Source organism: Sarcophilus harrisii, chromosome 1, assembly GCF_902635505.1.
Source record: "Sarcophilus harrisii chromosome 1, mSarHar1.11, whole genome shotgun sequence".
Lineage (NCBI taxonomy): Eukaryota > Metazoa > Chordata > Mammalia > Dasyuromorphia > Dasyuridae > Sarcophilus > Sarcophilus harrisii.
Window position 1 is genome coordinate 403,805,212 of NC_045426.1, and position 14,958 is coordinate 403,820,169.

Below are 14,958 nucleotides of genomic sequence, written 5' to 3' on the forward strand. Positions count from 1 at the left end.
AAAGATGAGATTATGAAAAGTAGCTTGAAATTATGTTAACAAAAGGTCACTAAGATGTCTTTAACTTTTGATGCAAAAATGTTACTGATACACACATATATGCCTCACGAAGGTTGAGGGTAGAAAAATCCCATATATACCCCAAAGAACTAAGGATAAAGTAAGTACAAGTTAATAGGACAGTGGATGAATAAACTGTGCTATCTAAATGTAAAAGAATGTTAAGCACTTTAAGACGTCACAAAAATTAAGAATTAAGAGAAATAAGAAAATATGTGTGTATGTTTATGTGATATTTTTCTGGTTCTGTTTATTCCATAATACAGAGTGAAATAGAACTGGGAAAATATATACATAGTGAATGTAAAAATACACATAAAAAGAAAAACAAAAACAAAATGGAATGTTTTATAATTATACTGACCTGGAGAAGCACTGAGAAAATATATCTCCAAACTTCAAGATATGGAAGACCATGGGTATGGAATATTGCAGTCAGATGTGATTGATATGTTGGTCCATTCAGCTGAATTGATTTTTTTTTTAAGAGGCTAATCATCCAACTGGAGATCATTAAGTGGAAATAAGTCATCCCTTTTTATTTGTGGATAATGGTGCCTAACACCTTTGAGTAAGTTTAATATTATTTAGGAATCTTTGCAATATTCTGGATCTTGATATTATCAGTATAATGTCACAGAAGTATCAGGAGAAACTCACCATCTGCAGGAAATTATGCATATGCACTGGGCTGAATTTGCATTTATTGCTATTAATTTTCATTTTATTAAAGCCTCATATTAGAGTTAAAATCAACTCCATAAGCACAAAGCAGAGAAAGTGTAGCTAGATGGCAGTTTTATCGGAAAGAAATCTGGGGGTTTGAGTGAACTAAAGGCATCATAGAAATCAGCAGAGTGGTATGAGAGCCAAAATACTCTATGTGAATATCTACTTCATTAAAAGGAAAATTCGTCTAGATAGAGAAGATAGTACCGGTCTGTTGTGCCCTGGAGTACTGCATTCAAGTGTGGATACTATAGAGTGACTCCAGAGCAGCCAGCAAACTATGCCTTTTTTTGTATGTCCTGAAAACTGAGAATGTTGTTCTTGTTTTTAAATGCATTATAAAAAAATGGGTCTTATCCCTGACTGGGGCAGATGGGTGCTGGAGTGGGTACAATGCCTTGAGTGAAAAAGACTCATATTCCTGAGTTCAAATCTGGCCTCACATACTTATTAGCTGTGTGACCCTGAGCACGTCACTTAACACTGTTTTTTCTTAATTCTTCATGTGGAAAATGAGCTGGAATAGGAAATGGCCAAACATTCTAACATCTGTACAAAGAAAATCCCAAATGGGGCCACGAAGAGTTGGATATCACTGAACAACAAAAATCTTGAATTAAATTGGATTTCAGGTCCCATGTACTATGTAGACAAAACCTTTGCATTCTTAGAAAACAATTACTATATATATATATTTTAAGTGACTTTGTATGGTTTCTTGCTCACTCATGAGCTCATATTTTAAAAAATATATTTATGATGACATCTAATTTATAAATGTTATGGAATCCCCATATGCACTGCTCTCTTCAGCATTCCTCCTCCATGTAACGGGAGAAATTTCTTTTCTCTACTTATCTATAGGAATATTGTTCTAATTAATTATATCTATGTTAGCCAATCCAATAAGCTTTAAGCATCCGGTTAGTATAAGGTACCAATGTAGGGAATTAAAAAAACGTATAGTGAAAACAGTTCCTGACCTTAAGGATCTTACATTCTATTGAGATGTTATAAACATGCAAAATTTCTAGTAATGGAGACAGTCTGTTTCATTTCAATGTCTGACAGCTCTAATCTTAGAGGCAATAGTTCTTAATCTTTTTTGTGTGTCTTGGTTTTTTTAGGCAATCTGGTGAATCTCAGAATTTATTTTAAAATTAATAATCAAAGGAAATGCTCACAGAAATTACAAAAGCAGGAAACAGATAAGAATATTGTAAAATCATGAATCATGGAAAAATTTCAAAAACCAAGTGGATCATTTTGAACTTTTAGTTTCTCTGTGTGGGTTCATTCTCTGACAATTCAGATTGTACAATCTGATCCCCATTTTACTTGACTCTCTTGTCTGTGTTTTCCCATAAATCCTTGACTGAGGAACCAATTTGTTATAAGACTATTATTCTATTTATAACTCCAGAGTTAATGTAGATTATTAAAAATATAGGGAATAAAGTCATTTCCACAGGAGACAGATCTATATGAAATGGACTTGAATAAAAAAATATGCTAGACAGAACTTGCTTTTAAATTTTGGAAGATTTACCAATGGAAAGAAATGGAATATTACTGTACTTTTTAAAGTTGGAGGAGAAACTGTGATTAAGCTTAAATTTGGTTTTATAGCCAAGCACTTAGTAATTGCTAATAATGAGGTAGTGAACAAGTGATTAGAATATCAGAATGAAGAAACTGAAAACAATTTCAATCATATGCAAACTTGTTGAGCTTTACTTAAAGTAAATTAGATTATGAAAGCTACTTGACAAAATATCTGAGCACAAATCCAAAAAAAGGGAAAAAAGCATAATTTCTTAACAATGCAAAAACTTACATCTCTCTATTAAATACATAAACAGCACTCATTAATGCAATACATACTTTGTACTGACCTCTGCAGTCATTTTTTAAATCAAAAGGCTGCACAAATATTTTAATGTGAGTGATTTCAATGGTTTATATTAAACCCAGTTTTGATGTGAAACAAGTGTATAAACTGACAGCTAAAGCACACATACACAATGACTCCCAAGGTTCCTTTAAAAAAGTTTTTTAAACACACAACACAACTGAATCTCTTGTAATGTTAGATATAAAATGATGAACGAGGTAAAATTCCCATTTTCCATGCTCTTCTTCCCCCTTCCTCTTGCTCCCCAATTTTAGTCTCATTTGTGTCACTCTCTAAATCCTGTGGGACTCAAATCCTCTAGTTATGGGTCCTTGATTCTTCGGAAATTTTTCTTAAAAATAATTAAGCTTCATCATTTGAAAGAAACTGACACTCAATTTACACAGAATAACCTTCTCCTATTTTCATGGATTTATTACATTCTAACTCTTATATCCAATTCTTCATTCTTACTAATTTTAGACTTTAGTCTCATTTACCTTAGAAGATGGTTAAGAAAACCCAATAATATTCATGTGGAGTTCCACAACAATATATTTACCAGGCATGAGCTTGTTATTTATTTCTCCTTTGTACAATGACCATTTCTTGAAGGACACATGACTTCATAGGATGTTCAGGTAGTGACATCTGTACGCCACTGAGGCAACCAACATTGTTTTTAGAACAAACTCATAACTCATTTGGCCGTCCTTTACATGAACTTTTAGGTTCCTTAGAAATGTTTAGGCTCTAGGAAGTGGCCCTCCTACAGAAATTTTCATTTTCTCTTCCCCAAGGCACCATTACCAGCCCCCAGGACCAAAGTTAGGGAACCTCTGTCTCTAAATTTTCCTAGGAAAAAAAAATTCTATTTTCTAAATAATTTCCCATGGAGTGCAAGGGTAAACAAGTGGATTTACTTTTAGCTGGTTCATTCTTTTGAGGGAAAAAAAATTAAGAAACCACTTGTTATATTAGGAGATCATATTTCTAGTTTTCCTTGAAATACACATACTGCCGCTGGCTGAGGTTGTCTCATTTTAGAAAAGTGCACTTTTTACCTACTAAGCTAAAACCAGGTATTATATTAAAACAAACTTGTTGACTCTACCTAGTGTTGAAAGCATTTTAGAAAAATGCATATATGTAGTCTTTTGTAGAGCCTGGTTGATTGTAAATGAGGCAGAAAAAATATAAAAAGAAAAAATTATTATTGAAGTTACTGGCTATAGTTCCCCCAGAGCCACTGGGACTTAAAAGAGAGGTTTATTTATTTGTTTTTTTAAACTGATCCAGAAGTTCTTCCTTTGGTGTAGTTCTTAGAGAAAGAATATAGCAGCAGAACAAGTCTAACCTTGCCTGATCTTCCCTAAGAGAAGAAAAGTGAACCTCTTGAAAAATAAGGTCATATTATTCCCTCTTTATTCTTTTCTTCTTTGAGATCAAACAATTAACTTAATTTTTATGCTCTTCCTACTTTATGAAGTAATATTGCAACCATTAAAAGAACATCTCACTTATATTTTGATGTTTCTAAATAACTTTAAAACCTTTATTTTGTTGGAAAAAATAGGGAACAAGGAATGACCATATTTTTAAAGAAATATTTTCTCCAGATTTGCTATGCATCCTGTTTCTTAAGTGGTTAGATCATCTGATCTGTCACATGATATCTTTGATGCTTCAAATTACAGAAATAGAGATTCAGAATAACCACACACAGAAAAACCTTGTTAATACATTTACAAGAAGCATGCCTTTAACAGGGAGGATCTAGGGCTAAATTCTTCTAATGTGAGAGAGCTTGCGCGCGCGCGCGTGTGTGTGTGTATAAAAGTGGGCAATGGTGAAAGTCACTGATTTCTGAAGGTAGCCATTATTTTCAATTTTTATGATACTAACTGAAAGTGCATTGCAGGTATTACCATACCTATGAGTCTATGTTTTTTAAAGCCATGATTACACTCCTCAAGAAAGGTGTACTACAGACAGACACACAGACACACACACATACAGACACATATACACATGCTAGCCTTTGAAACCCTTTCTTTTTCTGTTTATAGAAATTTATGGTCCTGTTACAAGCTGCATTCCACTCCAAGCTCAGAGACCAGCTCACCCCTAGATGAAGATAGCTAGCTCTAACTCCATGGCTAGTTCTAATCTTAACCAATAAAGTTTAACCTAAGTATTGGTTTAAAGTTCATTAAAATGGAAAGGTTTTTTTTTAAAATATAATACAGATATTTCTCAAATGAATATCTTTAATTACAATTATATAAATATAGTTTGCCCTTTTGTTTTTTAAATATATTCTCATCCTACTACTTTAATGATAAGGAAAAAAAACTGATCCAGAGAGCTATTTAGATTTTTAAAATCAACTTATTTTCAGACAATCAATTGACATGCAAATTCCACTTTCCCCTCAGAAGAAAAACTAGCTAAATTAGAAATTGAGAGGAATCTTCAGTTCAAAGAAAAGAAGAAATAAAAAGTAAAAAAAAGTTTGGAAAAGTATTCATAACAAGCGATTTCCTTCCCCAGTATTTTAGGAATTTAATGTCAGTCCTTCTGTACATAAATGTGAATTTATAGTACCTCTCTGCTGTTTATAGGCAAACTACTGAGGAAGCCAGAGTGGGAGTCAGAGGGCCAAGGCAAGGCCACACAGCTCCTGCTTTAAATGCAGAGGAGTCTACAGCCAAAACCCCATGGGGCTCAGCGACTGAGTGAAAAGAACACTGACTTATCAGGTTTAGGTCCTACCTTCACTTCTAACTTACTGTATAAGTTATAAGACTGGACAAACCAGTTACCTCTGCCAAGACTCAGCTTCCTCATCAAATGAGGATAAATGCCTAAGTTATCACTTCACAAATCTTTTTTGAAGATCTGGTGTGATAACAAAAACAAACAATATGCTTTCTATACAAATGAGATTTTTTTTTTAATTTTTGGTCCAGACTTCTGACTTCATCCATCTGGAGAACTCCTAGTGTGGAAATTCTCCCCTAATGTAGATCAGCAGCTTATTTGTAACTTTGTCTTTGACTTGTATGTGGGCTCTGTCAAATAACCTGTCCATGGACACAGAGCCAATATATATGAGACAGGTTTTCTGGCCTTCTAGCCCTGGAAAACTACTGATCTATAACATTTCAATGCATAGCATAAATAGTAAGGTGTTGGATTAAGTTGAAAAATAAATGAATGAATTTATCCCATTTTATTATGTTTGTACATTCTGTTATCTCAGATTCAAGCCCAGAAAACAAAGAGGAGAGCTAGGTTAATGAGCCATAGCAAAGCAAAACAGTAACTTTGCATCCCCAAGTTTATAAAATGATAAGTCATGGGTTTCCTGCTAATAAATTTCTCAACTATCCCTGAGATATTTGGCTGGCATGTCCATATCTTATTAGAGGTCCATTTCCTTTCTATAGCAAGATTTGTGTGCCAGGAGACACAAGTTCCTCCTTTAAGCAGGATTATTTCCTTGTATCAGCTTAATAAAAAAAAAATATTGAAGGCAACCAAATAAAAAATAACTTCCTCCTCCACTAGCCACAAAAAAAATGCAAAACAGGAAGATTCTCTAGTTCAGGATAATTATCTATCAGAGATGCTAACGTTTAAATTTTCAAATGAAAATATCCTTCAGGCTTATTTTTTTTTTAAATTTTGAAAAGAGCCAATAATAGAGAGAGAGTCAATCCTATCATCTCCATAGCTCTTGTTCTTATTTCACTAGGGAGATAATCTATTTAATCACTCTCTCAGTTATTTGACTTTCATGTTAAACTTAGTGTCAATATGCCAAGGACTGGCATCAACTCTCTCAACAATTTGGGAGGAAAATGTGCAAACATGTTGCACCTAGAAATGAGACAAAACATGCCCTAAATAAGAACTGAAAAATTACACGGGCTACTTCTCTACCAGAGGCTTAAGAACATTTTTAGTGGGGGAGGGGATATGTGGCTTAATTTATAACAAGATAAATACCTATATTTCACAGAGATTAAGATTTTCTAACATAAAATGGACATTTTTATAAAAGATTAAGCAGTGTGCCCAGTTGTTGTCTACTTTGCCTATCCCTAGTCCGACCAGATCCCCGTTCCTCACTTTTCATATTCTTTTTTCTTTCTGTGAAGTCTTTATTCACAATAGAAGACAACATCTGTCATAGACTTTCAACTTTGAACTCAAGTCTGTGTTAAATCCATTCCTTTGACAGGAGTACAGGAAGTCTTCTTCAAGACGAATCCCCCTGGGAAAGGTATGTAGCATTCCAAGAAAGCACTGGAATCATTTCTCCCACTTGCATTCATTGTTGCTCTTTTGTATTTTTTGTTATTTTAACAAGAATGGTTAAATTTGAAAGGGGCTTGCTGAAGTTCAGTTTTAACAACTCAACAATTCTGTATAACTCAAAATAATGAAACTTTAATCACCTGGTTTTTAGGGATGAATTTACTTTTTTAATTTAAAAAAGATCTAGCTTCAATTCCACAAGCACCAAACACTCACATATAAAATATATTGCTACTTAAACTTCTAGCCACGTACCTAAAACAAAAATATAAGATCTCTGTCCACATTCGTTTCTTCTCCCATCCTCCACTCCTGAATTTTGCCCCTACTGTTGTCGTAAAGCTGTACATCTTAATTCTCATTATGTGGGATAAGAAAAAAATGACAACAGGTCAGGTCACTAGGAAGTACATAGGCCTCTATACAATGTAGGCATGCCCAAGGGATATTGTTTATCCAGAGAGTTAAATGTCAACACTATTCCTATACAAGGTTGACTTTATTCATCTTAGTTAATTTATTATGAGGAATAATCTAAGTACAACATTGAAAACAAAATTAAAAACTCCAGCCAGAGGGCTTTGTATTCCTTGCCCATCTAGTATTGTTACCATTTTGTTCTCAATGTTTTCTGCTTAGGCTGACCAGTTAGACCCCATTCACTCACACTGAAAAATATCCCTCCAGAAATTTACTCCATCTTATGCATTTGTACAAGTAATGAACCAAGTACAACTACTGCAACTAAGACACAATGCTCACTGATACAATATGTTTTCACTAATCATTTTTGCACACAGGCAACCAACATATTGTATTAAAGACATCTCGTTGAAAATGCAAAAATAGGAAATGTATTGTAGCTTAAAATAAATTACATAACCTATACAGTATATATATATATATTTAAAATAATATTTTATTTAGGTTTTGTCAGTTTTCAAGTGTTTTGACTAAGCCAAGAATTTAGTAAACTAAATACGTCCAAAATTCAAAAAAGAAAAAAAAAATATTTGAAACTTAGAAAAATATACTTTACTAAATTGATTCCAAATGCCTAATTTCAGGGAAGATCACATAGTGATTTTTAGTAATTTTATAAAGTGTCTTCTTTTTATTGTATGGCATGAAAGGGCTATATCCTAGTGCATTCCATGAGTTATAGGTACCACAAAGTTATAAGAATGGCAGAATGATACAATAAACTATACCTAAAAAATTATTAATACCCCAATCCAGCACAAGATCGCTAGATTATGACTTAGATAAAGCTTTCAGTTGTCTTGAAGAAACCAAAACCAAAAAAAAAAAAATAAAGTTAGAATGCTCCATTCGGCTACCTGTAGTGCCACCTTCAGGACAGGAGAATGAAAAGCAGGTAATGGCATGCAAAAAACTAGAAATTTGGTGCTATGCGATGACTAAAAAACACTGACGTATATAGCAGAATATTAAAGAGACAAAACAAAACTGGAATCCTCCTATGTAAATGAAATGCAGTTTTGCTACCCCCATGATGTCTCAGACCAGGAAAAAAAACTATTTCCATATTTCAATGACGTCCATTCACAATCTTTTCCTTTGAATAGGCTTTGACTCTTCCTGAATTTAGCCTCTTGACCCTCTGAATTTTAATAGTAGGCAGTTTTTAACTCCATGGGCAAGAGGAATATATTAGGCCACAAAGGTTATATCTGTTTGTACAGCCAAGTTATTGTCAAGCAAGTAAAAGAAAACAACGTTTAGATACCGTTTTCAACCTTGTGATCCTAAAAAGGAGGAAAGGAAAAAAAAAAAAACCAAAAAACTGGAGTTGAGTTTGTGGCCGGAGGGCACGGGTGGCCTTGTAGCCAATGGCACAGAGACACAGCAGTCCTTTGGTAGACAAATGCAGATTGTCCAATGGAAGTGAAGGCTTCAACAATGGAGACAACTTGTACCATGATGCAGCCGTGTCTTTTAGTTTTTAATGGTGCAGAAAAATGAATTCCATTTAAAAAAAGAGAGAAAAAGAAAAGACTCTCTTTAGGTCCCACATCAATGTGAGCATACCCAGTATGCTAGAGAATTTATCTGAAACCTTTTAAATCAAGGCCTCTTTCATTAAAAAAAAAAAACACACATACACACAAACAAACAACAACAAAAAAAAACCAGGATGAAAGAAGAAAAGATGCTGAAGTATTATTCCAACGGTCTCTGCAGCACGGGGGGTCAGTCATGTCGTCTCGTGTCTTTATTCATTCTCTTCTCTCATTTCTACGATGTCTGTAATTTCTTCTGTTGGAGGCATGTCAGTCATGGCGGAGTCTTCGCCTTCGGTGGCGGACTCATTTTCAGTCTTCTTTTTCTAGATCAAAGAAGAATTCATAAATACAAGGCAGAGCCAAGGGGCCAATGCAAGCTAACCATAGAACAAGAACAGTTCATAAGACAGAATGTTATCTACTTGTCTCTCGATACTGAAGGTATAAATATCAATTTGGTCAAAAATTAAGTTCGATACATTAAATATTTATTAAAAACTGTACACTCTACACTGTGCTACATGCAATGAAAGCTATAAAGTAGATATGGGCTCCTCTTAAGAATATTACAATTTTGTTGGGTTAAATATATAACCATCAAGTGATTAGAGGACAATCTGTGACAGGCATTTGTAAGTGACAAAATCTACATAAAGATAAGTGGTATAGAAAGTTTAGGAAGCAGGCAGCTGTTGGAAAAAATTCAAAAAGTGGTCATTGTGCTTCATTTTGGAAGATGGCAAATGGTTTATTATACACACATAAACACACACACCTTTTATGGTGACATCCTTTAAAGGCAAAGTTCTCTAGGTCAAGTTGAAAAGAAGAATCCCAGAAAGAATTATTTCTTCAGGATTTCCTCAACCTAATCCAATAAGTATTTATTAAAAACATATTGAGGATGAAGCACTATTAAATGTGCTAGGGTTACAAAGACAAAATTAATTGCCATTTAGGGAAGGGGGTGGGGTGAAGGGGACAGAAATTGGAACATAAGGTTTTTCAAGGATCAATGGTGAAAAATTATCTTTGTATATGTTTTGAAAATAAAAAGCTTTAATAAAAATAACAAAAATATGTAAAGAAAAAAAGACAAAATGAAAACTTAAGAGAATTTATATTCTGTTTTTTATGTTCTATGATTTCAGTCTGTTGTGGCAAGAATAGTAAGATTGTAGAAATCTGCTTAAAATGTCTCCTCTAAAGAAAAGAAGTAAACAGTTATAATGCATTATGTACACATTTCTGGTCCTGTTTATTTTGTTTTGGGCAAAAAACCATTTTTCTGTTATTAAGATGTAAACATAAAATGATGTTATGATTTTAGAAATTATTTTTAAATATGGTTAAGTGGATTTGCTTTTGTGGTAAGGAAGTCAAATAGAGGGAGAGTTAGGTGGGGAATCAAGCAATCAATCAATAAGTATTTATTAAGCACACACTTTGTTTTGGAAATTGTGCTTGGCAACTGAGGATGTACATGCAAGCCCTCAAAGAGTTTGTATTTGACTTGTGGGACGCATGTTCATGGATAGGTAAATACAAGGCTAAGAAAAAAAAAAATTGGGGGTGGGTGATACTAGGCAGTTAGGCAGCACACTGGAGTGAGCCCAGTCAGGAAGACCTGAGTTCAAATTTGTTCTTAGACACTTATTAGCTACCTCCCGGGAATGGTCTAAGGATCTAAGATCAAGTAAAGCACTTAGCATCGTGTATGGCACACAGGAGGTACTTGATAAGTGCTAGTTTCCTTTTGGCCCATGTACCTATGTACTAACAATGGTAGAATGGGTAAATGAAAACATTGTTCAGGGGCCACAAAGGCAGTTGTGGAATGCTCAGAGCCTGGTCAGGCACTGGAAACACCATTCATCCTGGCATCCGGGACCATAACCAGCTGTCTTGTCTTTTGTTCTGCTACTGAACGTTGAAGACTCAAGAAGAGAAAGTGAGATTGATGACTCTGTACAATTCTACATTACTTAAGTCACTTGAGAATTGTCAGGGGCACTTCAAAATATCACCATTGATATCACCAGCAATAACTATGGGAATAGTAAAGCACTCTCAAGAAATAGTAAGTACTTGAGCTGAGCCTGGAAGTTATTTGGGGGTTCCAAGACACACAAGGGAGGAAGAAGAAAATTCCAGGTATGAGGGAGGCAGAAATATGAAAAGACATTTCATGTAAGCTAATTTAGCTCGAAGATAGAGGGTATGAGAAGGAGGATTTTAAACAGCAATTAGTAACTTTCCCCAAGGATTTTCTAATGATACTGATTTCCTAAAGGTGACTGCAAAATGGGCTTGAAAAGTCCCTCAGAACATAGTCTTAATTTGGCATGAGCTATGGTGTGTACCTGGTTCTCTATTGCCTTTGTATTCCTAGCATCTATCTCAATAAATATCTGTTGGTTGGTTATCCATGGAGCATCTCTCTGCTGAGATTAATCAACATCTTACCTGTTTTCTATAGACATAACAAGCTGCTATTGCAACCATGGTAGATTCTCCCACGAAACCAGCTAGGAGTGACCCTACTCCTAGGGTAGCTCCATGAACCCTGAGAATAAGAGAAAAATGTATCCTTAAAAATATAACCCCAAAACATGATGCAAATAAAAGGTATAGTCAGCATAAAATAAATGTTGTAGCAAATATTTTAAACCATCTAAGGTTAAAGTTGAGAATGTTAAGAGTCCTGATATTTAATGACAGAGTTCACATTCTAAAACTCCCTTGGGATGGATTTTCCATTTCCTATCCATGGGGTTTCTCATTACTGGGGAACAGAATTGTGCAGACTTTGTCACTTGGTAATTAGGGATTGTTATCCTCATTGATCAGAAATGACTATAAACCTCCTTTGATCAGTTTTGCTATCTCAAAGGTAGAGTTCTAAATCCAGGTACACGGGAGACTTATACATGAAAATGCAGAGCTTAAGTCTGGATGTTACACTTATGAAGGAAATGAGGATGATGGTTCTGAGGCATCCGGAATAGAAATTGGAAAAGCTACTTACCCCATATAAGGCAGGACAACAAGACTAGTGATGAGGACAATGATCCGAAGCACGGAGCTGGGGGCCAATACAAATGTTTTCTTCAAGGTCATTAGCCAACCGGTCAAGTGTGCTCTCACCGTGACTGTTTGGAGATAGTGGGGGATGACATCAGCAATTGCCTTTTGAGAATTCCTTTGCCCCCACTTCTGCTAAGGATCCTCCACTTATAGACAAGTCCAGATTACAAAATATTTGGAGGGTATTTTCTTTCCTAATGGATTATTTATGAAGGCTTCTAAGCTGACACAAAGGGGTAGTCAAACTTTAAGGTCCACCCCATATTCTTTGCTTGATTTCCTGGCCCATTGCTGCTTACTTTCCTTTTTTAGGTTCACTGAAGGGAATAGGGACCTAAGTTCCTTGTAATAAAATAGTAATAATAAAATTTTAATAAAACACTTTGCTTAGTACTACCTTATCCTTTTCATTGCATATTCTACTTATCCAGTCTTATGTTCCATTTGAATTCTTCTTACTGTCTTACAAAACCGTCAGACTTTATCACCAACTGTCAGAATCAAATCAAGCTCCATTTCATCTCATCTCCACTCTGTTCCAGTGCCCCTCTTCTTCTTTCCCATCAGCCTATCCAGTCTTCCCTCCCTCCCCATGATCCATAAGGTCATGTTCTTCCTCTGCCCAAAGCTCTTTTGACCCATTTCCTTCCACGTCAGTATTCTTTTCTCTGAAGATCTATAACACATTGTTCGCAGAGCTTTTTTTGGTCCTAAATAACATGCTTCTTTGTAGGGTATATTTCCTGTGTGCTGATCTTATCACCCTAATTAGACCCTAAGCTCCAGGTAGGGCCAGGGATCATGTGTTAAGCTTCTTTAGGATCTCTTATAGACTGTCTAAGTATGAATTAGGTACTCAAAAAATACATACTGAGTGTTGCACAAGGGACTCTTGCTAACATGCTTCTTTGTACAGTGTATTTCCTGTGTGTTGATCTTATCATCCTAATTAGACTCTAAGCTCCACGTAAAGGCAAAGGTCATACATTATGCTTTTTTTAGATCTCTCTCACAGACTGTAGGTACGAGTTAGGTACTCAAAAAATACACAGAGTGTTGCACAAGGGACTCTTGCTTTGAAAGACAGAGTTGATTTTTCTTAGTTAGGAAAGCTCAGAAAGTTTGTTTATTCCAAGTGGAACCTGCCTTACGTTTTTGAATTTTGAGAACTTAAAGGACACAGTATACTCATATCTTTTCAAAAGTAGCAGCCAGCTATAGTTAAACAATTGACAATAGGCCTGAGCCTCTGCTGAGTCAGCATCAAGCAAATACACACTGGAGAAAGAGTGCTCACTGCTGGGCTGAATGTATCTGCATGCATTCACTTCCCACTGGACAGACCAGTTTTAAAGCTCATTTTACTTTTTCCAGTACAGGAACATTATTTTATCTGGTTAATGTGACAAGTGTGCTATATGACAAACCACATGTTCGCTTGATTAGCCACAACATAAGGAAGGAAACAGAATTTCACAGCTACAAGGGACCTTAAAAATCACCTAATTCAATCCCCTTCATTTTAAGGAAGAGAAAACCAAAAGCCCAGAAAGATACAATTCCTGTTTTTAGACAAGAAATATGCTTTTAAATTGCAGACACACAGATGCCTCCTTACAGTTGAAATTAGTGACTACAATGTTCTTAATCTGAACATTGGGCCTTCTTTACAAATCTATTTGAGCAAACAAGGTCAGGACAAGTCTTATTTCTTGACAATACAGCTAGTCCTCACTTCTGTGTACTAAACAATTCAATATTCTGGTCTGTTCAATCCCTGTCCAGTGAACAACAGTCCATAAGGGTTTGGTTCTTCTATTAAATTGAATTTAGCTTTTCATTTGACAGTTTGTGCTGATGTCCAAGAAAATGAAAGCAACAGCATATGTAGAAGTTTATAGCTAAGTTCTAAAATGTCACCGAATCCAAAAGTAACCACAACTTGGAGATTCTTTCTCAACTCCTTTACTCTGATCTTATATACTAAAGGCAAGTTATGACTAAATGCATGCTGTATTTTTTTCTAATCACTCTTGAATATTTTTAACTATAGCTTCTTTGCTGTCTTCTGGTCATCTCAGTGTACTGATTTGATAATTGTTTTAAACTATCATTATTTTTCCTTCCTAGTATTCTAAGTCACAACCTCAAATTTCTTCCCTAGCTTTGCTGTTTGATTCCCATTTTATTGCCTCTGTTTTCTCTTAAACTGCCCACCTGTGTTTGTCTCAAATGATATAATACATGCAAAGAACTTAAAATTTTATATTATTATTAGTAGTAGTTTTTTGCTATTTTACTTTTTTATTTTTTTTCTTTCTTCTATCAAATCTGCAAAAATGTAGTACTGATATTTACTCCCAAAGTAAGAAAGCTAAAAGGAAAGGGAATTAGGAAGCTTTACCTGGAACTGGGAAGAAGGAAAAAATGCGCAAAGGAATAACACAGAGTTCTGCAAAGGCAAAATCCACTCCAATGATGTCAATTAAAATCTTCTCTGAAACATTGGGGGTCCAAAACATCACAAAACAGAGCTATAAAGAAATGAAAGCTATTAAAAATTTTATGAAAGAAGGTTCCAAATCATTAATGAGATATAAATTAAAATAAATGAGATTATATTTCACAATTATATCAGCAGAAATGGCAACAATGAAAATGGTAAATGTCAGAGGAAAATTTAAGAAAAAAGACACTCTGAATGTGCTGTTGGCAGAGCTCTTAATTGATCCAATTTTTCTGGGAAACAATTTGAAATCACACTAAAAAAATTCCCACTAAACTGCATATATTCTTTGATACAACATTTCAAGACGAGGAATATATCACAAGGAA

At 34.8% G+C, this 14,958-nt stretch overlaps 1 protein-coding gene across 2 annotated transcripts in view; it reads right to left on the reverse strand.

The window, feature by feature from the left end:
• Window positions 1–2,500: 2,500 nt before the first annotated feature.
• Window positions 2,501–14,958, reverse strand: part of ANKH (ANKH inorganic pyrophosphate transport regulator) — a 148,379-nt gene continuing 135,921 nt past the window's right edge. For both annotated transcript variants that reach the window (XM_031946137.1, XM_031946138.1), the window contains exons 10-13: window positions 14,528–14,657; window positions 12,065–12,188; window positions 11,503–11,602; window positions 2,501–9,359 (exon numbers count right to left, since the gene is read on the reverse strand). In XM_031946137.1, coding sequence (XP_031801997.1) covers window positions 9,246–9,359; window positions 11,503–11,602; window positions 12,065–12,188; window positions 14,528–14,657 — 468 coding nt within the window. In that variant the 3' untranslated portion in view covers window positions 2,501–9,245. The remainder of the gene's footprint in view (window positions 9,360–11,502; window positions 11,603–12,064; window positions 12,189–14,527; window positions 14,658–14,958) is intronic.